General features: G+C 41.3%; 1 protein-coding gene across 2 annotated transcripts in view; it reads left to right on the top strand.

Annotated features, from left to right (window-relative positions):
• Positions 1-27,033, top strand: part of LOC149023933 (uncharacterized) — a 42,517-nt gene that overhangs the window by 7,418 nt on the left and 8,066 nt on the right. For both annotated transcript variants that reach the window (XM_089144369.1, XM_089144368.1), the window contains one exon: positions 15,140-15,366. In XM_089144369.1, the coding sequence (XP_089000495.1) occupies positions 15,140-15,366 (227 nt within the window). The remainder of the gene's footprint in view (positions 1-15,139; positions 15,367-27,033) is intronic.

Genomic DNA, 27,033 nt, shown 5'->3' with positions numbered 1-27,033 from the left:
GGGGATGATGGGGGGGGGGGGGGAGGGAATTCCAGACTTGTGTGAGACTAGGGTGAGGGGGAGAGGTCCAGGAACCGTCGGTGATGAAAATCGATAAGAGGGATGACTTGGGGATGTGGGTGTCATAGACAGTGCAGGGGGGAAGAAGAGAGAGGAGAATACCCATTGGATGCTACGGATTTAGCCATAATTTTGTGGAGAGGCCCGAAGAAATTTGGGTGGTAATGGCAGGGAGAGCACGGGGTCTGAGAACGAGTTTCCTCCAGATCCAGGAAGGGTTGGAAGGGATAGGGATGGTTCAGAAAGAGTCCGATTTGAGGAGGAAAGAGTAAACCCAATTGACCCAAATGGAATATTGTTTAGAAACAATTTTCCAGATGAGTCGAAGCAAAGCAGCGGAGTTGGCATCTTGGATCTTTCAAATTCCTAGGCCCCCCTCAGCTTTAGGCTGACAGATGTTGGACCAACTGATGGGGAGGAGGAAAGGTGAGGATTCCTGCCATTTCCAAAGAAAGGCATAGAAGATGGACTCCATTGCGAACGAGATAAACCTGGGAAGTGGGAAGATGTTACACCAATAAAGGTAGGAGGATTGGAGGATAGACCAAATAAGCTCCACCCGACCAGAGAAAGAGAGCAGCCGACATTTCCAAAGTTGGAGACTCTTCTGGATGTGATCCAGCATGGGTGAGCAGTGATGGCGAGAAAGTCTACCAGGGATAATGGGAAGACCAAGGTAGACAACAGAGAAAGAGCCAAGCTTGAATCGTGAAAGATTTAGGAGATTGGAGCGCAAGTATAAGAGACTCCAGAGAGGAAAATGGTGGATTTGTCGAGGTTGACCTTGAGACCACAGATGGACTCGAAGAAGTTAAGAGCAGATAGAATAGAGGAGATGGAACTATGATCGGCTTTGGAGAAAATCATGAGATCATTAGCAAAGGTGAGATGGGTAAGATTAAGGGATTTGCATTTGGGAATAGGAGAAATCATGAGTTGACCTGTTTTGGATTGGAGGATACAGGATAGGACCTTCAGAGCTAGGGAAAATAGGTAAGGGGAGAGAAGACATCCTTGATGAATCCCAACTTGGGAGGGAAAGAAACCAGCCGGAGAACCATTGGTGATAATGGAGAAGGTAGGAGTGGAGATGTAGATTTCGATCCAATGAATGAAGGGAGGAGGGAACCTCATGGCAGAAAGAACATCACTGATAAAATCCTAGTGAATGGATTCAAAAGCTTTATGGAGGTCCACTTTGAGGAGAGCAGCAGGAGAATGAGATGATCTCTCAAAACCCCTGACAACCTCTGCACAAAGAAGAATGTTATCTGCAATGCTACGACCCGAAAAGCGGTTTGGTTGGCACTGACCAGGTTAGGCATAGCCTTCTTGAGCCGATTCACAAGGATATTAGAGATAAACTTATAGAGGAGGTTACAGAGGGAGATAGGGCAGAAGTCAGAAAGGGAGGAGGCACCTGCCTTCTTGGGAAAAAGGCAAAGGAAAGTTTGGTTAACAGAGGAGAGCTAGGATGGGTTGAGAAAGAAGTTGTGAACAGCGTGAATCAGATCACCCTTGATAATATCCCAGGCACTAGAGAAAAATCTCATTCTAAATCCATCCGGACTAGGAACACGATTAGATTTGTGGGATCGGATGGCCTGAAGAATCTCATAATGGGAAGGGATGGAATAGAGAGAGGAGAGGGATTGGGGGTCAATGAATTTCTTGATGAGTTCGGGTGGGGGGGGGAGGGGGTTTAATCGGGAGGGAAGAGGGAGAGAGAAGATTAAAGAAGTAAGAAACAACTTCAACTTTGATTCCAGGAGGGTCGGAGATCAAAGTGCCATTGCTGGAGAGGAGAACAAGAATAGAGTTAAGAATATGGCAAGCTTTGAGGGAGCGATGGAAAAAAACAGTATTGGAATCCCCAAGTTGGAGCCATTTGATTCTGGCTTTTTGATGGAGGAAACTTTCTTCGAGAGAAATGAGAGATGATAATTCAGAAGAAAGATCCTTTTCATTTTCCACCAACGAAGGATTGAGGGGATCAGATTGGAGGAGGGTTTGGGTCCTCAGGAGATTAGATCGACTTTCAGAGACCCTAGAGGAAATGTTTTCGGAAGTGGAAGAGTTCCAGAGCCGGATAGCATTGGGAAGTGTTCCTAAGCCTACTGGCGAAAGCAATAAGAGGAAGAGAGTGGCAATGGACAGGCTTGTCCTAGGCTTCTTTGATAGTGGAGGGGAAATCAGGATTAAAAGACCACATATCAAAGAATTTAAAGGGCTTAAGGCCAAAGGAGGGGGGTAAAATGGACAAGGCAGGGAGAGTGGTTAGAGAGGCTAGGAGAAGAGAAAGAGGCTTGGGAGACAGGAAATTTGGAGAGCCAAGAGTGATTGATAAGGAAGCGGTCGAGTTTTGATGCGATTCTATCCTCACCAATACGACGATTGTGCCACGAAAGAGAATGGCCTGACCAACGGAGATTAGTGAGACTAGAGTCATCGATACAAGAATTAAAATCCTCAACTACAACAGGATTGGGGGAGCAGCCACCAACTCGCTCATGGGAAAATCTGACAATGTTAAAATCCCCTCCAACACCCCAAGGATAACTCTCACAAGAGGGAGAAATAGATCGGAGAGAGTCCCACAAAGGAGTACGCTCAGAGGCTCTATTGAAACCATAGACAATGGTGAGAAAGAAGTTGGTAGGAGCATTGGGAAAAGAGAAGGAGAGGTGAATGAATTGGGAGAGGAGGAATCAATGAGGGAGATGTTGATCAAAGTAGAATCTCAAAGCACCCATATTCGGCTATTTGGGGAATGGGAGTAATTGGATAGAAAAGATCAAGTGGGGGCTAAGAATTGGGCAATTTGATGGGAATTTTCCTGTTGAACATAGGTCTCGAGAAGGTCACATAGGGGAGCTTTAGAATCCAAGAGGAATTTCTTGACCTCCCTTTGCTTGGCAATAGAATTAAGGCCTCAAATATTCCAAATAATAAAGTTAGACATAAATGACAATAGGTGGGGGGGGGGGAGGGATACAACTAGCAACTAAATTCGGGATCACAAGGGCCTATGCTATGGGAGGGGCAAGTGGAGATAGCCTCACACAATGGGGAATCCCAAGGGGAAGGGGTTTAAAAAATGTTTGGGTCAATGGAAAAAGCTGAAATGGGGGTTGAATGTTCAGTGGAGGGAGATGAGGGTTGGGTTGAAGTTGATGGGTCAAAAGAATGAAGGTTCAAAGGATTGGACCTGGGCAGGGCCAAGTGTTTTAATGGCTTTGGTGAGTGGGTATCTTTGCTTTTAGAATGGACTAAGGACTTGGGCTGGGTTTTATTTCTTGATGAATTGGGCAGTTGTTGTGAATTTTTGAACCAAGTGGGCCCAGCCAAAATAAGAGCTGGAGTCCCAAGGGGAGGAGAAGAAACTTTCTTGATGGGCTTGGGCCCAAAAGGAGAAGTCGGTGGGTTTTTACTAAAGGACAAAGGAAGCTGGCGACGATTGGATAAGTGTGAAGTGGGTCCCAGCTAGAGGAGAGAGGGGGTGGGTAAAAGGGGGATGGAGTTAGCGTGTGTGAGATGGTTATATGGTTTTTCGAAATAGGGTTTGGGAAAGTGCAGGGTTCTCTGGATAGCAGGGTGTTTGGGTTTTCTATGCTTGAGCATACATCATTTGGGTAAGACGATGACATATGATCAAAGGGGAGAGTGCCAATTACCTCAAATGGCCGAACGGTAGCTCCGGCAGCAACATCTATCGCAGGAACAACAATCGTAGGGTTATTGACTTCTTCATCAGTAGAGAAGCAGTCTGGCATAACAAAGTTGTCGCCATCAGAGGTGTTAAGGAGCGAATCAGAGAGCAGAGGAGCAGGGGGCACGGCAACAGCTTTGTTTCTTCTCCTTCGACGACGATAAGTGTTGGCTGTCAGAGAAGCATTTTTGGCAGCCATCTCCGGGATTGCAGACGAAATAGGGATAGAGATAGTGATTTTCTCTAGCGCATCGATTGTGTTCTTCCTTGAGTGAGCTTCTACAGAACTTCTGAATTCATCAGGGAGCATTAAGTCAATAGGATTCAAACTAGAAGGATCAACTGCAGGAAGACTATCTTGCATGTCGAGCAAGAATGGGAACCATCGAAATCGCGTGTTGGAGGGATGCAAATGTACAACCTTTCGAGTCATGGCCGAACGAAGAGCAGAGCGAACAGCTAGAAGGGATCCAATCATAGACTATAACTTGGTTATACTTGAGGCCCAAATCGTCTGTGATGGTGATGAGACACGAAGGTCCTTAGAGGCAGAGAAGTCCACGCAAATTCTCGCATAGGAGAGCTTAGACATGTTAAGGGTTCTTGCATAAGTTCGGATAGGTTTTTCGAGAGTAGAGCCAATGTGGCTAAGGCAGTCTGAGTTCCAAAATTCGAGCGGGAGACCTGGCAAATTGATCCACAGGGGAAGGGAGCTGAAGTCGACCCTGCGGAGAGGAAGCGAGGGCTTCAGGGTTTGAGTTATAATGGAGATTTTCCACAAACCAGGGAGGCCCTTCAAGAGCACGGAAACGACAATCAGGGGAGTCAAACTTGAATAGGAAGATACCTGCATCAATAAGGTGAATATCCAAGATACCTTGAGCTTTCCATTGTTTGGTGAGAGACGACTTTATGATTCCAAAAAGGGGGGGGGAGGGCCAAGGAATTGGCCGAGGATTGCAGAATTTCATCGACGAATTCCATATGTAGTGGTGTCAGAGGGGCAGTGAGCTGAAGGGTTGGGGCCATCGGAGATAGGAGGGATGAAGGTGAGGTTAAGATCAGAATTATTAGAGGGCTGGTGGGTGAAAAGGGAGTTCCTAGGTTTATCAGGGGAGATGAAGGAAGGTTGACTCGAGGAAGAGGATGGAATAGTATGGTGAGAAGGGGGGAGGGGTGTGGGGTCATCAGAAGAGGGATTACTGGAGGAAGTATGCGAGGCCATGGGAGATAGAGATGGGTTACCGGAGGGGACAGGGGTTGAAAGGAAATTGGTTAAAAAGACCTTCTAAAGCCCGCCAAGGCCCCCTCAGAACAGGAGCCCTGGTGATGTGAACACAAGGACCCCTTGGTCGAAAGCTCAAGTGGGGCCCTAGGATGGCTCCAAGAAACCACTCTAAGCTGGCAGAACCTCTTTAGAGTGGTATATTTGGCATTTTATCCCTTATTTTAGTTCTGAAATCAATTTTAGAATTTTTCAGAATTCTTGTTCAGTCCAGTTTGTTAATTTGAGTTGGGTTGGATTTGTTTGAAAGAGTCTAGTTTGGTTTAAAGTTGTTTTAAAGGAGTCCTAGGTAAGTTAAGATTCCTTATCTTATCTGTTAGGAGTTTTGGATAAGAGTCCAGTCCAATATGTAATGGATTCGTATCAATAAGGAGATCCTAGTTGGAGTCAGAGTCTGTTATTCTAGGCTATAAATAGCCTCTTCATGCATTGTTATTTTTAGATTCGATGAATAAGATTTTGATTGTTTAATTGCTTGAGTGATTGGTAGGGTTCCTTTGAGGGGGGCCCTCATTGAGAGTTTCTTATTTTACTTCCAGCATTCCAACAACCCACCTTCAAGTTCAGTAGCATCAAATCATCAAGACCAGCAAGCATTCATGTAAGTCCAAGAGCTCCCACCACCACTCCCAGCCTCCCTCTCTTGTCTGCAGCCCTCCCCCACCCCTCTCCTTCCCTGCGCAACATCCCCAAGCCCTTGTCTTGCTGCTGCCTCACTTCAGCAGCCTCCCCTAGGTCGCACAACTACCCTAACCCCTTTCCCTCATCCCCATGACATTCCCAACCCCTTCCCTGCTTCCTCTAGACACCCGCAAGCTCCCCTTCTCCTCCTCCTCCTTCCCTATGGCTACCATAGAACCCCCGACCTGCATAATTTGAACCCTAGCCGCCTTAACCCCTCTTTCTTTCCCTTTTGGTCACCCCTGGCACTAGAACATAGTCTTAACATTATTTCCTAAATTCAGCCCAATTTTCTGAATTTTGAAAATTCCTGAACTTCATCTTCTTCAAGTGATTTTGCATATTTTTGAAAAATTCCAGAAAACCCTAATTACTTATAACTCAGTCCCTCATTCTCTGAAACAGCCTCTGTATTGCAAAACAGTAATATCCTCCAGTCTGAACTGCAGGACAGCAAGCCCAAGCCCCTCTCCCAACCCTAACTGAAATCCTAACTTGCCTTGAATTTTAAATTTAAAATCTGAACTTCTAACTCCAATAGAATTCAGATCTGCATTTCAGCAGGCTTAGATTACTTTAGAAACCCTAAACCCCCTCCTTTTGCTGCAATTTCCTGGGCAAACCCTAAGTCGAGGTAAATCACCAATTTACCCCTCACCTTAGACCTGGTTTACATCACTTGGTCCTTGCTCAATAACTTTTCATTCAAATCCGGAATTGGGGAAAAACAAAAAGAAAAGAAAGAAACTCTTACTTGGGTTGGGAATTCCTAATGATAAGGGTCCCATCCCTTAGCATAACACCCTAAATGGAATCAAATTGCTATAAGACCTCAACCCTTAGATTGGAATCTTCTAAAGGCACTAAACTTGGGACTCAAGCAAACAACTTTAAGTCAAAATAGGACTCCCTAAACAAATCCAAACTTAACTTTGACTGAGTCAAACACAGAAGAAATTTAAAGGACCACAATTCTTAAGTGACTAACCCAACAAAAAAAAAAAAAAAAAAAAATTGATCCATTACCCTTGGATGGAGGGGGAGTCTATCTAAACCCATATTTAGCCCTAAAGGGGCAAGTAAAATGACCAAATTACCCTGGGAAGGGTTTGGTCATCATGTTTAGGGGCCCACTCTAGGGTTCTGCTGGGAGGGGTTAATCTATGTTCACTTCAATTCTCCTCTTTTTGAAAGTAATCATCTCTTGATAAATGTGCCAATCCAACGCTTCTGCTTTGGTGCTTTCAAAATCCTTGGTGTGGACTCGTCCTCGCATCTTGCAATGGGAGGAAGTAGTAGATACATGATGGCCAATACTACTCCTAGATAGAAGTCTAGAAGAGTGATAGATTGGTGGATGTGATCTTCAAGTCTAGGAGCCTTTTTTCAACGAACCAACAAGGCAGCGATAAAGAGGTTGGTTTGACTCTTGGAGTCCTTTGTCATTACCTCTGTCTATATCACAGCTAGGGCTTGGAGAAATCTGGTGGTATCTCTACCGAGAAGAAGTTAGAGACCCAAGAGAGGGCCTGTCTTGCACGGAATAGGGGCTGGTATAGATAGCCCTGACGTAGGGGGTAGCATTGCCGTCTCTATGGTGCTAAAGACGCTAGGAATCTTCAATGGGATGGGTACCTCCTTACTTTCAATTCTGACTGGTGCTGCTGATTTAATCTTGTTTCTACACTCTGTGGGGGCACCTTTGTCAACTATTATGCTCAGGACTTCAAGGGCTGGCACCTCCTTCTGGTCCTTTTTTGTTCTAGCCGCAGGGTCATCACTAAACTCTCCTAGTGTAGCTGTAAGAGTCATGGACGGCAGCTTTACGTCTTTTGTAATCTTTCTAGGACCTTGATATTGGTCCAAGTAGGTTACCTTCCTTATCACTGGAGTTTTTTAGGGCTGCTTTTAGTGGTGGCTGTGGGATCTCTTTATCAGGGGTTGGTTGATGAAAGTTAAGGGCAGCAACTCCCGTTCTTTGAAGAGGCTCTTTGGCTTTGGGATCTTCCATTTCTTGGATATGTTTGTCAAATTATTCTGGCATGTCTCCTGGAGGGAGCTTCTGACTGGGTGGGATGAATCTTTTATCTCATTTGGCATGGTCTGTAGGGTCACTCAAGGTGTTGTCCTTTACTTTTAGAACCTCTTGGATTTGCTCTTCTGGCTTTTACTTTTCCTAGACTGGAAGGGGCTTGACTTCAGGCTGAACCTTTGGAAGGGGTCCTTCAGTTTGAGGTGTAAGGCTAGGACTAAACTCTTTTGGGACTAGACTCTGTACACCTCTCTTTCTACCTTCCTCTTGCAGATTCAGGGGAAGGAGTACAATATTTTTTCCTCTATGCCTAAAGTTACAAGTGTTTTCTGCCCATGGTACATCATTATCATATAACCAAGGCCTACCCAAAATTACATCAGTCACGCTCATGGGAATTACATCACACTAAATCTCATCAACATAGGATGCAAACTAATGGGAACTAGACATCTGAACTTTACTTTAATAATTTTGTGGTTGAGGAATCCAATTGTATAAGGATGGGGATGTGCTCCATTGGTAATTTGGTCTTCTGTACAGATAACTTAGATATGGCATTGGAGCTGCACCCATTGTCAATGATAGCTCTAGATGTGATCTTTCCAACCCTTAGTCGAGTGTGGGAATTCCTCCTCCAGTCTTCATCTTCAAGTTCAGTGATAAGAAGTTTGGAGAGAAAATTCATCGATGGTCCATACTCGAAGTAACCTTCAATATTGGGACCGATTACCAACTCTTCCATGACTAGGGACTCATCTAAGATGGAATCTAGGTTGCTAGAAACTGCATCTTTTATACCAATTGACGTAAACCCAGATGTAAGGGTTGCCCAGGAATTCCAGCAATTAGAGAGGTTGAATCAGGAGGTTTAGAGTACTCCTGAGGCTCTAAAACGCTGCTGTAATTGGTAACTTAGATCTGAAAATTCACAAAAAGGTCTGAAAACTAGGGTTTGGGTTTTTTTAAGGCTTCTAGGGTCGAGTATGGAATGATTCAAGGGTTTGGTTATGCTAGAATTGACTCTGATTTTGTTGTTTTACAATTTCAAAATTAAGCCCTTAAGGCTATGGTTCAAAGTAGGTTTCCTACTTGGCTTAGGACTCTTGGTTAGGGTTAGGGGTTGGTCAAGTTGGGTTGATGTTCACTAGGGTAAGCGATGATGTTCTTGAAGTTTGGGACAGATCTAACCGTTAGATTGCCATAAATTGAACCCGAAAATTTTGGGTCCAAAAAGGGCCGAAAATTCCATAAAATTTCTGAAAAAATAGAAGTATGTGAGAACGTGAGGGGAAGGTTGCGGGCAGTCTAGAAGAAGAGGGAGGGGGTTTGGAAGTGGCTGCGATGGGGTTGGGAGATGACTGGATTAACTTGGGATGCCTTTGGAGCTGTCATTTGATGGCTGTACCTTAAGGAAATGGAAATCATGGCTTAAGATCTCACGAGATATCTCGTTTTTTCAAATGAGAGATGAAGGGCGAGATGAGATAAAGGGCGAGACTCTCACAATTTTCTCAAGACCTTGCCTATCTTGCCATATCTTGCCACACCTCCCCCAAATCTTGCTATTTCTTGTCGGAATTCTCAATTTTCGCTCGATTTTTTGCGGATTTCAGTTGGATTTTCACGTGCAACTACTCTTATCACATCTACAACACTAAAGGAAGATCAATCGTTCTATGCTTGTCTTATGAACTTATAAGTAGAACTTCTAATTGTTGTATAATTTTATTAGTCTATTCTTGAGGGTCGAGATTGTGATACTCATATGGATAGAATTTTGATGACATTTAAGTTATTTGATGTATTTGATACACTTGCTTTTCATTTATATGCCTTAAAGGTTCTATATTATATGTTGTATAACCTTGCATTCTCTAACCTTCCATCATTTTAGTTTCACACTTAGGGTTGACTTAGAACTCATACTTGGCGTTTCTTTTTCCTCACAAGTCCAAGGTCGCCAGTGTGTTCAGAGGCCTAAATTAGGTTAACTACCAAGTTTGAGCCCAACTTGGACCCTATAACCCTCTAGATGGGCCATCGAGTTGGCAAAAAAAAAAAAAAAAAATACCATATCTCGATCGAGATCTCGCCAACTTGATTGAGATCTTGGTATTTTGAAGGGGTGAGATCCCTGGCGAGACCGAGTTCTTGTACCATGCTAGAAATTGTAGAACAAAATATAAAAGCTTGAAGAAATCTGCTGGAACTTGAATTATGCTAAATATTAAAGAATATTTTCTGAAACCCACCGAGGCCCCCTCAAAACAGAAACCCCGGTCCTTACTCAATAACTTTTCATTCAATCCAAAACTGAAAGTTACATTGCATGAATAAGCTATTTATTGCCTTAAAAAAAGACTCTGACTTGGATTGGGAATCCCTAATGGATAAGGATCCTATCCCTTGACCAAAACACTCAAAACGGAATCAAATTACTACAAGACCTCAACCCTTAGATTGGAATCTTCTAAAGGCACTTAACTTGGGACTCAAGCAAACAACTTTAAATCAAAATTGGACTCTTTAAACAAATCCATTCTTAACTTTGACCAAGTCAGACACACAGGAAATTAAAAGGACCATAACTGTCAAACAACTAACCCAAACCCCCCAAAAAATAAAAGATCCATAACCCATGCATGGAGGTGAGTCTATCTAGACCCATGTTGAGGCCTAAAGGGGCAAGTAAAATGACCAAATTACTCTTGATGAGTTCAGCTAGCATGTTTACTCTAGGCTTTGGCTGGTAGGTGTCAATCTGTGTTCACATCAGAGGGTTTCTTTATTCCTTTTTTTCTTTTTTGGGGGGGGGGGGAGGCGGGTTACAGCCTACCCCAGCTCCTTCCCAACCCTGTCCCCCTTCTTCCCTACCACCCCCGCCTCCTCCTCTGTACCAGGGCAGCAGCTTACCCGCTATCCATCCTTCCCACTACCAATAGGATCACACCTATCCCTCCCATCTGTCCTACTTTTAGTTTTATGAAAACGCCTTCATCCATTAGGTTTTAAAAGTCTGCACTTCATCTTTAACCTCTAGACCTATGGTTCATCCTACTATGTCAACCACACTCCAAAACCGCTTAGGATTAGTGTCTCTCCTACACCTACTCTACTTCCCCTTCCAAAATCCTAAAAATCCTAGTCAACATCCTTAAGAGTCCTACTCCAAGTAGGAAACCTAAATTTGAATCTTAAACCTATAGAACCTAACCTGAAATTGCAAGATACCAATAAGAGTCCTATTCCTAACCTAACCCTAACTCTAGGAGCTTGAGAACTTCTAAAACCCGATTTTCCAAACCCAAACTTATAAAATTGAATGGTGAAAATATTATAAAACAGCAACAGCCAACCTAGCCTAAACCTAGTATCCTTCAATTTGAGCTCTAGGGTTCCATAAAGCTAATCCCTGCCTGAAATCATAAATTACAGCAAGTTATGAACCCTAAACCACCCTTAGAAATTATCTATTGCTTTAATACCATACATTAAAGTCCAATTACAGCCCTAGAAGACTGCTGGTTCTCAAGAGAGAGGATCCTGGAGTGTGAGCTAGAAGGGCAGTCAGTATTCCAAGGACTAAACCCTAGAATCTGGTTCACATCACTGCATGTGGCATTTCACAACTGAAATTGAGCAGTTGATCAATTCTTCAAGTGCAACTTTAATTGAACATTGCACTTTTACTTGATTGTTTGATGCGGATTCTGCACCAGAAGGCCTTTTGTTAGGTTACAACTTACAACCCATGGGTTGGGCCAAAACCAGAGAGGATCCTGGAGTGTGAGCTAGAAAGGCATTTTCCAACAACTAAACCCTAGAATCTGGTTCACATCACTGCATGTGGCGTTTCACAACTGAAATTGGACAGTCGATCAATTCTTCAAGTGCAACTTTAATTGAACATTGCACTTTTACTTGATCACTTGATGCAGATTCAGCACCAGAAGGCCTTTTGTTAGGTTACAACTTACAACCCATGGGTTGGGTCAAAACCTAAACAAACTATCCAAATAAATTCAGTTACAAACAGATTAACTTAACTGGCCCACTATGCTGCATTTAACAAAATCTTCCATTTAATTTGACATGAACTCCATTGATCTTTGCAAGAGATAGGCATGAGCACTCATCAACCCAATGATGTGAACCCAAATCTAAGGTTAGGGTTTCTTGGAAAGATTCCCTAGAATTAAGGATTCGCCCAGAATCCTCCAGCAAATGATCTAATAATTTTAGGGGAAACTATGGGTAGATGGCAATTGGAAGGAAGATAAAGAAACACAATTGGGATCCTAAGGTTTGTTAAGGGTTTGACAAAAATCTCTATGGGATGGAAGGGAAATTGGGTGATGTGAGAACAAGGACCCCCTGGCCGAAATCCTTATTGGGGCCACGATGGCTCCAAGAAGCCACTCTAACCTGGCCGAACCACTATTAGGGTTTACTTTTGGCATTTGAGCCCACTTTTTAAGTTTGGAATTATTTCCAGACTAATTCAGAATTTTATTTGAGTTCAAATCAGTAAGTTGAGTTGTGTATGGATTGGTCTTAGGAGTTTATTTTGAAGTTGTTTTGTGATTCCATATATATTGTAAATCAGGCACATGAGTTTTAATTAAAAAAAGGATTCAGCATGTGCTAATTTAAGTAAACTGAAAGTCTAATTTAATCATGTCTGTTTTGTTATCAGTAGATTCCAATTCAAGAGTTTGGTCAAGTGGTGGGATCCTTGTCTATTAAGGAATCCCACCCAAGTTAGTCTCTTTTGAAAGCTATAAATAGCTGAACAGTCTTGTGTAATTCTCAGTTTTGCTTATTGAATGAAATTCAGTCTTTGTTTAAGGATTGTGGTTCCTTGTTTAGGGGGCCACGGTTGAGTTATTAAGAGTCTTCTTCAAGAATCAGCATCTTCTTCAAGTTTCAAGCAGCTCTTTTAAGAACTACAGCAGCAAAGCAAGTATACCATCCCAACCCCCATCGCAGGCCCTTCTCTCTTCCCCTTCTTCCCCAGCAAGCCCGGCCCCTCCCTCACCCTTCCCTTCCCTCCAAGGCACCCCCAACCCTCCCCTGTTTCTGCGCGATCACTCCCCACCCCCTGCCCTTGCTGCCACACCTGCGCAGAGCTTCTCCAACCCCCCACGACACCTCCAGTCCCTCCCCTACCATTCCACGACCCTATTAGGCTCCTCCCCTACACTGCCCCTACCCTTAGACCCTTCCTTTCCCCCTCCCTACCCTCTTGGACTCTCTCTCTGTCTCTCTTTCTTGCGGCAGCAGAAAAGAAAAGAAGAAAAAGAAAAAAAGAAAGAATCAAGTTGCCCTAGTTTTTCAAGAATCCTTGAACTGTTTTCCCTCCAAAGTTTTCCTTTTTTTCTCCCTTCTACCCAAACCCATACCAAAATTTAATTAGTTTCTTCCTATCCGTCCTAGGAATTCTGTTTTCCTTCCTCTTTGTTTTTGTTACATCCCATGGAGATAGAAATAATGTAATTTTACCTTCCCTCCCAATTGCCTAACAATATAGATTTTGTTAAAATCTTAAACTTTAATTTTTCTTCCAAAGCTTTCCCATATAATTTCAGGTTGACTCCTTCCAACCCATAATAGTCTTAAAATCATCCTTGGTTCTTTATATCTTTCCATTAAATTGCTGGAAGATTCTGGGCAAATCCCATATTCTAGGGAGATCCTCTTAGGAGCACTAACCCTAGAATTGGATTTACATCCTTGGGATCCTAATAGAATTGGGTTTTGAGGAGAGATTTTGTAATGGATATGGGCTGACTGTAAAAATTAGGAAAATTTTTGAGGGAAAGCAATTCAAGGAATCGAAGATTTTGGGCAACTTCTCTTCTTTCTTTTTTTCTTCCTTCTTCAATTTCCTGTTCTACTGTTGCCGCCAGTCAGAAAGGAGAGGGAAAGAGAGTCCGAGAGAGGGGAGGGGGTGGGGAGAAGAGTGCTAGTAAGGGTCCTTAGGGGTGGGAGAGGGGACCGGGAAGGTTGTAGGGGCCTGGGATGCTTGCTGCCAAGCTGCAGCAGCAGGGGAAGGGGGTGGGAGTTCTTGTGCAGAACAGGGGAAGGGCAGGGGTGACTTGTGAGGGGAGGTGGGGAAGGGGTGTGATGGAGGTAGGATGCAGGGGAAGCAGCTGGGTCTGTGTATATGTACTTGGAAGCTGCTGTTGAAGATGACTGGTTGCTGGAATTTGAAGAGATACTGCTATAATTGAATCTAAAGAGCCAAAAATCCACCGAGGCCCTCCCAATGAGAACCCCGACTTATTTCCCACAAGCAGTATTCAATCTTTATTCAATCAGACCAAAGTTTACAATCATAGGTTGGTTTATTTATAGCCTTACATCAAAAAGAAAGAACTTAACTCAAATAGGGAGACTCTATCTTGACTCAACTAGACTTAGAGACCAACTTAACTAGGGTTTCCTTTATAAGTTAGGATACCCATTTACAATTATTTAGCAATCACCTAAATAAAAAGAGTTCTTGAAATAAAAGACTAAGTTATCTATAAGACTTCTCTTTAAAGATACTCCTTATTTAAGTAGATCACAACCACTAATAAAGACTAATTCAATCAAAAGCAAACTCCTAAAAGATAGGAACTCTTCTAGTAAAAAGAATCTTATCTTATCTACAACTTAACTAATGAAACCAACTCAATCACAACTCGAATAAGAAATTTAAACTGAACTGGGCTTTACTAATAAAGCTAGAATTAGATTCCAGCAGTGAAATAGGGCCTAAAATGCCCAAATTACTCATGTACTAGGGTTCAGCCAGGGGGTGTCAATCTGTGTTCACATCACCCAATTTGTAACTGGTCGACCTACTTGGCCAAAATAGGCTAAAAGCTTATGGCCTGTACTTATTAGGGGCTTGCTTCTCGTCGAACCAAAGGACCCTAGTGTTGTGGTAGGCTGGTAGGTTTGGAACTTCTTGTCCATCCATATTGGGGCTGTAATAGGCTGATCTCTTTGCCAGTGCCTCTGATTTACCCAAAACTATTGACCCATAAGCCTGATGTCCTCATCACATCAGGTTTAGTTACAGAGAAACCAAGTCTCATTGTTAAATAATTGTGAATAATATTTTCCACCTACCATGCATCCACCTTAAATGAGTATCTTCTGGTAATTTCTCATCCATTAGCAGTCTAATGGACAAATGCCTTTTATCCTATGGAAGTCTAGTTGCCCTTTGGTTTTGAAATTGATAAGGCCTCAACCTTTTTGCATCTTTCTTGATGATTGTTTAAGCATCTTTTACTGCCTATTAGATCAAATTGAAAGATTCTACGGATACTCTGTAGTGGAAAAGAAAAACTAAAGTTTGACTGTATTGTGGCAGGCAATTTCTAGAAGTGCCAAATTACATGAGATGATTAGAGACTATGGGCAAGCAGTTAAGGATCTTGAGAGATACATCACTCTTGTTGAGAAGCAATCAGATGATAAGACTGGAGTTGGAGGTAAATCATCTAGCAATGTAAATGATTTAAGACAAGCTCGTTTGCGACTTTCTACAATGGAGGAAGAAGCCAAGAAAGGAATTCCCTTAGATATGTATCTCATCTTGTAAGTTTTTCCTCTCACATTGGGGTCTATTTTTCTGATTTGTGTTTAGTCCAACCATGTAACATATCACTGCCCTTAATAATTTAAATGGTGATTGAATCTGGTTTGCATCAAGGTTTATTGATAGGAGAAGTTGGATTTGAACATATTTTTTGTTATCATGCTTTTCCAGCATAAGTCCTGTGGCCCTCTAAGGTCTTGACAATATGCTCTTTTTATGCAAAATAAAAAAATAAAAAAATAAAAAGAAAAAAGAAAGAAAGAGCAAGACATAGAAAAGTATTTTGGTTACAGCCAAGGTGTGCATCACTAGCTTTATTTTGTGATTGTCGATTATCTGTCCTGGTTGATTAGAGTTGGCTGATTCTGCACTGAGCAACATGGTTTGTGTGCTATGATTTTGTTCTAGGTTTTATTGATTTAAAATGGGACAAGGATAATCAGCTTCTGAAGGTTTGATATGCATAGAAAGTTGTAATATTTATTGAGCAACTCAGAAGTACTTAAATGTTGTAATAAGAGCTTTCTAGCTATTTTGGTATATTTTTAACTCTCTAGTTCTAGGGGCCTACCTATTATTCATACATGTCTCTTCATATAAACGGAACATGGCTATGCTCTCTTGAGACATGTGGCATTATTTCCCCCAATTCTATCTGATGTGAACCAAGATCTAGGGTTTGACTGATTAGGTAATGCCCTAGATTTAGGCTCATTCAAGGATTCTCTTCAATAGAACACAGTTGATAAGGGTTTAGAATGCCCTAAGGTTAAAGGGAAGGGGTTGATTATGGGTTCCAGGGTTAGGAGAGGTCTAAGGTTAGGTTCTACCAGGCTTAGGGGTCTAGGGTTTAGTATGATGCAATATGATATGAGACAATATGCAAGGATGCAACTAACTTTAATAGAAGCTAGTCTCTAATGGCAAACACACATTAAGATAGAACGCCAGCCTCTTCTGGGAAGGTCTCGTCACTCTAATCCCTGACGGCTTGGCTACCTCTTTTGGGATCACGGGCAAGGGGTTACGGGCATCTCTCGAACTATCACCATGGTTGGGGTTTAGCTCACCGCTCTCTCATCACACCATTTGCTTTGAGTACTGGCGCGTGTCAGGGTTATACCTAGTCCAGTGCAATTCATCTATTGAGTCACATCAACTTAGAGTTGGATACTTCCCCTTATGCCTCTCACAATCGGTTCCGGTATCCTTCCCCTTAGAGTCATCGTATTCTATGGCACCAACCAACTTGAACTACATACTCTTAACCCTATTGGTCATTCATATATAATAAACGGGAATCTCTCATGTCTTGAGGTGCCCATGAGCCCAGACTTATTATGATGCGACCCTACCAATGAATGACCCTCACAATGTGATTGTGTCCTCTCATGGGTTGGTTACTGGTCTTGAGTGCCCACAATCCCCATTGCTGCCACGGGTCACTCGGCCTCAATACACACGCCGATAGGGTGTGATATGACAGGGTTTCTAACCAAACACTTCTAGACATCCTAGGTATGACATCTAGTAATCATACAAAAGGGGCATTATAGGATTGTGCCCCATACCACCTCCACTGATGTCCCAAGGCAATAAAACCCAAATGGCATTCCCCAATTCACAATCACAACCTAAGCATTCACATTACAATATGATTCCAAACACATCATTATATCATAATTCATTCTCATTCCAAACATTCACATATTTAATAAATATGCATAACATCATTACTAACAATATTCTGATTACAAAGGCATAACAATCATGTTTAAGTCCTAAAACAACAATATATAATATACATTCAAGTCCTATTACAAATAAGAATGTAATTAAGGTCATATTTAAGTGAACACCCTCACCTTGTTGTCAATTTGAAACCTTTGAAGAGTAGATCAAAAGATGAGTTCAAACTTGCCAAAAAAGTCCTAATAATATGATGATTCAATGTTAGGAACAAACCCTAAAGGTTTGAAAATGAAAAGAGGGCAAAACTAGGGATTCTACTGTCAGCAACATGGTTGGTCACTTGGCTTGATCATCTGGGGCTGCCAAGCCAATCTACCAAGGCTGTTGTGTACGGATGGACAGCAAATCCTAAAGTCGATAGAAAACTCATTGTTTGGGTTCCAAACCACTCTGAAATTAACTAGAAAATTCTGAAATCATGGTAGGACATTATCTAGTATGGTTTAGGCATTAATCATGGCTAAAGGAATGAAAACCTAATGAGTCCTATATTAGGTTTCATCCGAAATCAAACTGCAGATTCATGGATAAACTAGAGTTCACTCTAGGGGTAAAGAGAATAGTAGAATAAGGTCTGAGAACATTATAGAATATGATCTAACATGGATTGAAAATCAGACTAATGAACGAGAATAAAATCACATAGATTTATACTAGGTCTTTACCGAAATCATACTGAGAAGTTCATGGAAGAGCTAGAGTGAATGGAGATTCACTCTAGAACTACGAGAATAGGAGAATAAGTTATTACAGTAGATTTAGACCTTCTTCTAAGTCTCCACAGTAGGTAGAAACTATAGAGAAAGAAGAACTAGAAATACTAAAATGAATGCTAACCTTGTAGAAGAAGAATTGTTTGATGGAAAACTTGACGGATGCTCCCAAACCTTCCTTCACCTTGGAAAGGGTTCTTTAGAGTGTCTCTGACGGCTTTAGAACATAATGACACTTTTTAGAATGAAAAATAAATAAATAGGGCTTCAAAAACCTAATTTCCTAAAAGTGCCATTTTACCCCAAGACAGGTTTGGTTGCCTGGGGCGACCAAGGCAGGCTGCCAACCTGACACGTTTGGTCAAAAAGTGTATTTTGGTGTCCAAAAGCCCTCACTTCCTCTTGTGTCATTTTCTATGTTATAGAAGGGTCTTACCTAGTTTTTTGAGACCTTCCACTTGTGTTATTGTTGTACTCTTGATCTATCTACCAAGTCAGTCAACGTTCAAGTTTGTTCTTCTTCTTTCAAAATCTGACAAAGTTTCCAACTTAGCACGATCTCCATCTACTTCCATTGGTTCAAAGTCAAATCCAATGATTTCAATTCGGATGGCTTACAGTTGCCTTCTTCCCGCACTCCGGGTTTTCGGACCTATAATATAGATTTTCGGGTTAGGGTTATGAGGGATTTCACATTCTCCCCCCTTAAAAGAAATTTTGCCCTCGAAATTGGAAGTGTACCTAGGTTTCCAATGAGGTAGGGACACTTCAATCTCATCTCTTCTTCTTTCTCCCAAGAAACTTCCTCGGGGGTATGGTTCTTCCACCGGATCTTCACTAAGGGTATGGTCCTATTCCGCTGTTTGTCCTTCTTATCCAAGATCTTGGCTGGCTTTTCATTATTGGAAAGATCAGCTCTCAGACCTATTGGTTCTCGCTGGAGGAGATGCTCTGGATTTTCTACACATTGATGTAGCATTGATATGTGGAACACATCGTGCTCATCGGCTAAAGATGGAGGTAAAGCTGATCAATATGCAACCAGTCCAACCTTCTCAATTATCTCATATGGGCCGAGGTACCGAGGGCTAGGCTTTCCTTTGATGTTGAATCTCATTACACCCTTCATAGGTGATACTTTCAGGAAAGCTCTTTCCCTACTTGGAATTCTAGATCAGTCCTTCTCTTATTTGCATAAGACTGTCTTGATTGCGCTGTATTGATTCTTTGTCTAATCATATCCACCATTGCACTTGTAGCTTCTATCATCTCTAGACCTAGAATTTTTCTTTCACCAGTTTCAATCCAATACATGGGTGTTCTACAAGTGTGTCCATACAATGTTTTGAAAGGAGCCATGCCTTTCGTTGATTGATAATTGTTGCTATAGGCAAATTCCACCAAAGCTAGATGTTCATCCCAATTTCCTCCCATATCTACTATATAAGATCTGAGCATATCTTTTAAGATCATAAATTTCAGCTTAGACCGTCCGTCGGTTTGTGGATGATGAGCTGTACTTAGGTTCAGTTGAGTTCCCAAGGCTTTTTGCAGACTATTCTAGAATCTATAGGTAAATCTTGGATCTTTATCCGATATAGTACTTACTGGAACTCTGTGTAAACGCACTACATTGTCCACATACAATCTTGCTAGCTTATCTATGGTATATGTGATCTTCATAGGAATGAAATGGGCTGATTTGGTCAATCTATCAATAATCACCCACAGTGCCATTCCCTTTACTGGTATGAGGTAAACTAGTGACGAAGTCCATAGTAATGTCTTCCCATTTCCAACTAGGTACGGGAAGCGGCTGTAGAAGTCCTGACGACAGTTGTCGAATAGCTTTATCTCGTTGGCAAGTGTCACACTTGGCCACAAAGTCTTCCACATCATTCTTCAGTCCAATCCACCAATAGTGTTCCCTCAAATCTCTATACGTCTTAGTACTTCTAGGATGTACAGTGAATATTGACTAATGTGCTTCTTTCAAAATTTCCTTAAGTTCTTCTACTGTTGGCACACACAGTCTTCCTCTAGAAGAGGTCTTCTCAATCTCTTCTTTTAATTCCGGGTTCGAATCTTGTAGAGCAATTATTCTATCTCTTAAGGTGAATCTTGTTGTCATAGCTGCAAGCATTACTTCAGATCCTTTCGGAACAAGTTCCAGTCCAAACTTCAAGATAGAATACAAAAGTGGTTTGCTTAATGCAGTCAAATCTATTTCTTCCCGCTTACTTTTCTTGTTGAGAGTATCTGCAAGGCTGCAAACTACATTGGCTTTTCCAGGGTGATACTGAATATCATAGTCATAATCGTTAACCAATTCCAACCACCTAAGTTGTTGCATGTTCAACTCCTTTTGGGTAATGAAGTACTTTAATGATTAGTGTAAATGACGATTCTTTCTCCTAACAAATAATGGAGCCAAATCTTCAAAGCAAAGACTACTGCCAATAACTCCAGATCATGAGTAGGGTAGTTTCGCTCATAATCTTTCAGTTTGCCTTGAGTCCGCCGAGTCATCTTGTATAGTCAACATTGGGGCACATGTCAGTTTATCCTTCAATTCTTGGAAGTTTTTCTCATAAGCATCATTCCAGACGAACTTCTCCCCTTTTCTAATAAGCTTAATCATCGGAGCAACTAATCTAGAAAAGTTCTCAATAAATCTTCGGTAGTAACCTGCCATTCCTAGAAAACTTTTAATCTCAGTCATAGTCCTAGGTCGGTCCCAATCTGCAACTATTTTGACCTTATCAGGATCAACGCGAATTCCTTCTGCTGAAACTACATGACCGAGGAAAACTACCTTAGATAACCATAAATCACACTTGCTAAACTTGGCAAAAAGCTTCTTTTCCCTTAGTCTTTGCAAAGTGAAATGAAGATGTTTAATACGTTCTTCTTCATTCTTCGAGTAAATCAAGATATCGTCTATGAATACAATCACAAACTTATCCAAAACATCATGAAATACCCGGTTCATCAAATCTATAAAGACCGCATGAGCATTTGTCAAACCGAAAGGCATTACCTTGAACTAGTAGTGACCGTACCGAGTCCTAAATGCTGTCTTGCAGATATCACTTGGCTTCACTCTAAGTTGATGATATCCAGACTTCAAATCTATTTTTGAAAACATTGTTGCTCCTTTCAACTGATCAAAGAGATCATCTATTCTAGGCAGTGGGTACTTATTCTTGATGGCAACTTATTTAGCTTCCGGTAATTGATGCATAGACACATGCTACCATCTTTCTTCTTTACAAGCAGAACTGGAGCTCCCCAAGGTGATACACTTGGTTGGTTAATCGTTTTCCTAAGAGCTTGTTTAGTTGGTTTTGTAGTTCTTTTAGTTCTGTGGGTGTCATTTTATACGGTGCCTTTGACACAAGAACGACTCCTGGAATCAATTCTATTGTAAATTCTAGTTCTCTTTCTGTGGCAAACCCGACAAATCTTCTGGAAATTCATCTATGAAGTCTCTTACTACCTTGACTTTCTCAATTTTCTTCTCTTTCTTGCTTTCATTCCTGGATGAAACATTAAGTGATGCACTTTTCACTAATGCATTTACTTGCATATTTGCAGTCAAGGTCTTCTTACAAAGTCTTCCTTGATCACCTTGAAAATCAAAAGCTGAATTTCCTCCTTCAAGCTGAAACTGTACTCTTCTTAAAGAACAGAGGGTAACAGCGCATCTGCTTTGTGTTAGAGCTTTTGCTCAGTGAAGAGGATCTTCTGAGCCTTAGTACACTGCAGATTCCTGAAGGCTTTCTCCAATTCCCGAAGCCTTTTGTTAGGAAATAGAGTATCCTTCGTCACATTGGTGAAGTTCGGCACTTGAAGCCTCAGAAAGCTTTCCATCATCTTAGAATGGGGTAAGACTGCATTACCACCTACAGCAAGTATGCCAGTTGCATTAGGGTTCACTTGAGCAGCACGGTTTTCATTTTGGATGGTCATAAACCCAATCATCATTTGGTTGAATTGATTGCTCTATTGTTGCATGATGTTCTCCATAATATTCATAACATCTTGAAAACTCACAACTTGGGGAGCACCGGGTGGATTTCCAGCAGGTTGATCATTTGGGAGATTCTGATTTCCAGCATTTCCAGGAGATGCAACTCCATTGGGCACACTCCCATTCACATTTTGAATAGAAGAGGCACTTCGATTCCTTGTGTTAACCATCTTGCTAATCCAACAACAAGGCAACCAGTCAAAAATTTTGTCAGAAACTCAATCTCATACTTCAAGCATGCATATTACACTTAACTCATCAATATAGGTCATCACAAAATCAATCATATGTATAAAAATCAAAATTTTCTCCTAAAATCAAAATTCACAAAATTTGTCTAGGTTGGTCGCTTGGGGCAACCAAAGCAATGGACCAACAATGTCTTGTGTGAATTTTTTCTTTAAATGGGCCCACAATGCTTCATTCTTCTCATTTCCATTCTACACCACAACTCATTCGGGCTCTGGAGAAGGGTTCCTCTTTGCAAACCAAGTGCTTTTGGGTTTCCTTTGGGCTTCCGCAACATTAACAACTTCCATCTTGCTCATCAACCAAAGGTATGTTATGGTTTAGCTCTCAGATGGCTTTACTTCTTTGATGTTTTTGCTTCTAACCATGTAATAGGTAATGCTTTAGGTTAGAAACATGCCTATGAGTATTTTTCTTCACATTACAAGTATTTGCACTCAATGCCATGCTTAAACATCATGATCTTGCATTCTTTTGATGCATTTTCACTATTCATCTCAAAAGAATGCCTAAATGGTGATTTTCTTCCAAACCACAAATGCAAATGGGTTTTTGATTAAAACCACACTACACACATACACACCTGATTTGCTACAAATCATGTTCCCAAACTTTCCATTTGATAACAAATCCATGATTTTAAATTTTTCTCAAAAAATCACATATTAGGCTTCTTGCAAAAATGGCCTCTTGCTGAATTTTTTTTTGGGGTAAAACCTCGGATTTTGGTGAGTTGTTCACTAGTAATCATTCTTAACTCACTAATCCAACTACTATGCATATTCCAACCCATCTAATTTCACATTTTTCATTGAAATCGCATTTTTCCAAAAATTTACCAAAATACCCATTTGCTAAAAACAGGCTTGCTGAATTTTTTGCTAATGCAATGTAAATCTTGTCTTGTCATCTCCAAATTTACATCATGCCACGACGAGGGAGATGTTTAGGTGCTATGCACCGGCTCCACGTCATGATGTCCAACGTCCAGACTTATTCGACACTCTGGATGTAGAGTTCCTTTTTCACACATACTACGAGGATTCTCATATAGAGTACAGCCAACTGGTCATGATGGATGAGTTGGAGGCTTTTCGCATTCGAGAGAGATTCCACGCTTTAGAGTGGGATCATCTCCTTACAGAGACTTGCCCGTATACCCCTATCTTGTCAGGTACTTCTATAGTAACATGACCTACCAGTTCGAGGATGGTGGTCGTGGAGGTACTAGGTTGGTGATCTCTACATGGGTTCACGAGATAGAGCTCCGTTTCTCCACCAAGATGCTAGCCCGTATTCTATAGGTACCGCATGTTCTAAGTGTGTGTCGGTGGATTCCGGTTGGTATAGAGGGCAATGATCTTTTACTCCCTTTTGAGCTTAGTGAGATCTGTTCCTTACTTTAGGACGATGAGCGTTGCGTTAGTCCTAGATGTGGTACTCATATGCTTCCATTAGCTAGGGTCATTGCTCGCATCATCGGTAGGAACATCGTGCCTAAGGGAGGTCATCACAATAGGATCACCGTGATGGAAGCACTCGTGACATATTTAGTGTACTTGGGTCTTCCCATAGACTGAGCTTACATCATTTAGCATGTTATGATCGACAAACTAGAGTATCATGGGGTCAAAAATCTCGCTTTCAGCCGGCTTCTTACCCTTCTCTTCCGCTTCTTTGAGGTTAGCTTGGAGGATACTACGGTGCTTTACCGTAACATAGGAGGGTTTATAAGGGCTTAACTGATATCGATGATGGGTCTCCAGGGATATGAGGCATCTGAGGATGAGGATGAGGATGATGATGATGATCAGGCATATGGTCAGACTCATGCTGGTGGGCAGGAGGATGATTAGGCACACGAGGAGGATCAGGATGATTAGGATGATCAGGATAAGGAGGATAATTAGGGCAAATGAGGTGGAGGATGATATTCCGCCTCGACAGTTTGAGGTTAGGAGTCTTTTGCATCAAGCTCCTAAGATGCCACCAACAGATTCTCAGTAGTCCCTGATTGCTACTACACTTGAGAGGATCGAGGCTAGACAGGAGAGGATGGAGTCTCGTTAGGTGAGGATAGAGACTTACTTGACCGCAATGGATGGAAGATTATCACGAGTAGAGGATGAGGTCTGTGTTCTCACAGGTCGTCACAGTTTAGGATCACAGAGGTGATCACCTAGATAGATCACTAGGATTTTGATTTATGCTGACTCCAGATGTACTTATTCAGTTTCATCTTGTAAAGCTTTTCTGATCAATTAATGAAATTCAGATGTTTCACTTGACTTAATATACATTATAAATTTTGTCTTTCGAAATATAATGTATGTTTGTTTCACCATGGTTATTGTGTATTATTCATACTTGATGTATTATGCTTCATTTTGTTCAAGTATCTAGTTTGATGTTTTCTATTATTCACTCTAATAGAGTTGGGTCACTTTTGGATCTATGACCTGAAGATGCTTTATTACTGTGTTTTTCATGGTTAGGATTATATAACACTTTGGGCTTTGATATCACTCTGTCACATCCCCCCAGCTGATACCCTAACTGAAATACTCAGAGGTGTGATCCACAACCCCGAAGATCAAGTCTCAACAATCATCCTCCCACATAACACAATAGTACAATCATGAGTAAGAAATAATCATTGTATTAATGTAATTAAAAGAATAGTCAAAGTATGGATCTCAGAAGGATCTAAAAAAAATATTAGAGTACGGAAGTGATACCAAAATAATCAGAGTAAAAGTATGCGGAAGAATAGTCAAAACTAAAGTATTTCAATTGAGAGAAAGAAAAAAGACTATCAAAATATTCTATGTCTTTTACTGGTTATTCTAATTCTATTTTCACATTTTTCTCCGAGGGTTTGCATTCTTGTACCTTGGGATCAATGTCAAGTTGGTAATCCCACCGGTGACCAAGCGACTTTTATCACTGTTGATCGGAGTAGTGATAGAACTCCATACAGGTACTCGAGTCGCACCACGAGCTACTATCAACTCCTATTGTTTCCTCAGTTGCATAATATAAGGAAAGGACCTCTGAACAAAGGCTCATGATCTCTTCTTCACCTGCAAAGTCATCTGAAACAAACGTTGTTCCTGAAGGGTGAGCTCAAAAGAACTCAGTGAGTAGTTCACATACAAATAACAATTACAATCCAATTCAAGAACATAGCATGATGCAATATGATATGAGACAATATGCAAGGATGCAACTAACTCTAACAGATGCTAGTCTCAAATGGCGGACACGCATTAAGATAGAACACTAGCCTCCTCTAGGAAGGTCTCATCACTCTGATCCCTCACAGACTGGCTACCTCTTTTGGGATCACATGCAAAGGGTTACCTTACAGGCATCCCTCTCGGACTATCACCATCGCTGGGGTTTAGGTCACCGCTCTCTCACCACACCATTTGGTATGAGTACTAGTGCGTGTCAAGGTTATACCCAGCCTAATGCAAGTCATTAACTGAGTCACATCAACTTAGAGTTGGATACTTCCCCTTATGCCTCTCACAATCAGTTTCGGTATCCTTCCCCCTTATAGTCATCGTATCTTATGGCACCAACCAACTTGGACTACGGACTCTTAACCCTATTGGTCATCCACATATTCTCTCATGAGTTGACTATTGGTCTTGAATGCCCATGAGCCCAGGCTTATTATGATGTGACCCTACTAATTAATGGCCTTCACAATGTGATTGTGTCCTCTCACGGGTTGGCTACCGGTTTTGAGCGCCCACAATCCCCATTGCTGCCACGGGTTACTCGGCTCAATAACCATGCTGATAGGGTGTGATATGATGGGTTTTCTAACCAAATACTTCTAGACATCCTAGGTATGACATCCAGTAATCATAAAAAAGGGGCATTATAGGATTGTGTCCCATACCACCTCCACTGATGTCTCAAGACAAAAACACCCAAATGGCATTCCCCAATTCACAATCACAACCTAAGCATTCACATTACAATATAATTCCAAACACATCATCATATCATAATTCATTCTCATTCCAAACATTCACATATTTAACAAATATGCATAACATCATTACTATCAATATTTTGAAATTACAAAGGCTTAGCAATCTTGTTTTAGTCCTAAAACAACAATATAGAATATGCATTCAAGTCCTATTACAAATAAGAATGTAACAGAGGTTATATGTAAGTGAATGTCCTCACCTTGTTGTCAATTTGAAACTTTTGAAGAGTGGATCAAAAGATGAGTTCAACCTTGCCAAAAAAGTCCTAACAATATGATGATTCAATGTTAGGAACAAACCCTGAAGGTTTGAAAATGAAAAGAGGGCAAAACTAGGGATTTTACTGTCAGCAACATGGTTGGTCACTTGGCTTGGTCACCTGAGGCTGCCAAGCCAATCTACCAGGCTGTTGTTTACGGACAACAAATCCTAAAATGATAGAAAACTCATTGTTTGGGTTCCAAACCACTCTGAAATTAACTAGAAAATTCTGAAATCATGGTAGGACATTATCTAGTATGGTTTAGGTGTTTATCATGGCTGGAATGAAAACCTAACGAGTCCTATATTAGGTTTCGTCCGAAATCAAACCACAGATTCACGGATAGACTAAAGTGAATGGAGATTCACTCTGTGGTAAAGAGAGTAGTAGAATAAGGTCTAAAAACATCATAGAATATGATCTAACACGGATTGGAAATCAGACTAATCGACGATAATAAAAATCACATAAATTTATACTAGGTCTTTACCTAAATCATACCGTGAAGTTCACGAAAGAGCTAGAGTCAATGGAGATTCACTTTAGAACTAAGAAAATAGAAGAATAGGTTATTATAGTAGATTTAGACCTTCTTCTGAGTCTCCACAGTAGGTAGAAACAATAGAGAAAGAAGTACTAGAAAGAAT

The sequence above is a fragment of the Hakea prostrata genome, chromosome 2, assembly GCF_041222555.1.
Source record: "Hakea prostrata isolate BN-2017 chromosome 2, UWA_Hpros_2, whole genome shotgun sequence".
NCBI lineage: Eukaryota > Viridiplantae > Streptophyta > Magnoliopsida > Proteales > Proteaceae > Hakea > Hakea prostrata.
The sequence above is the reverse complement of the archived record's forward strand: the minus strand, read 5'-3'. Positions and strand labels throughout refer to the sequence as shown.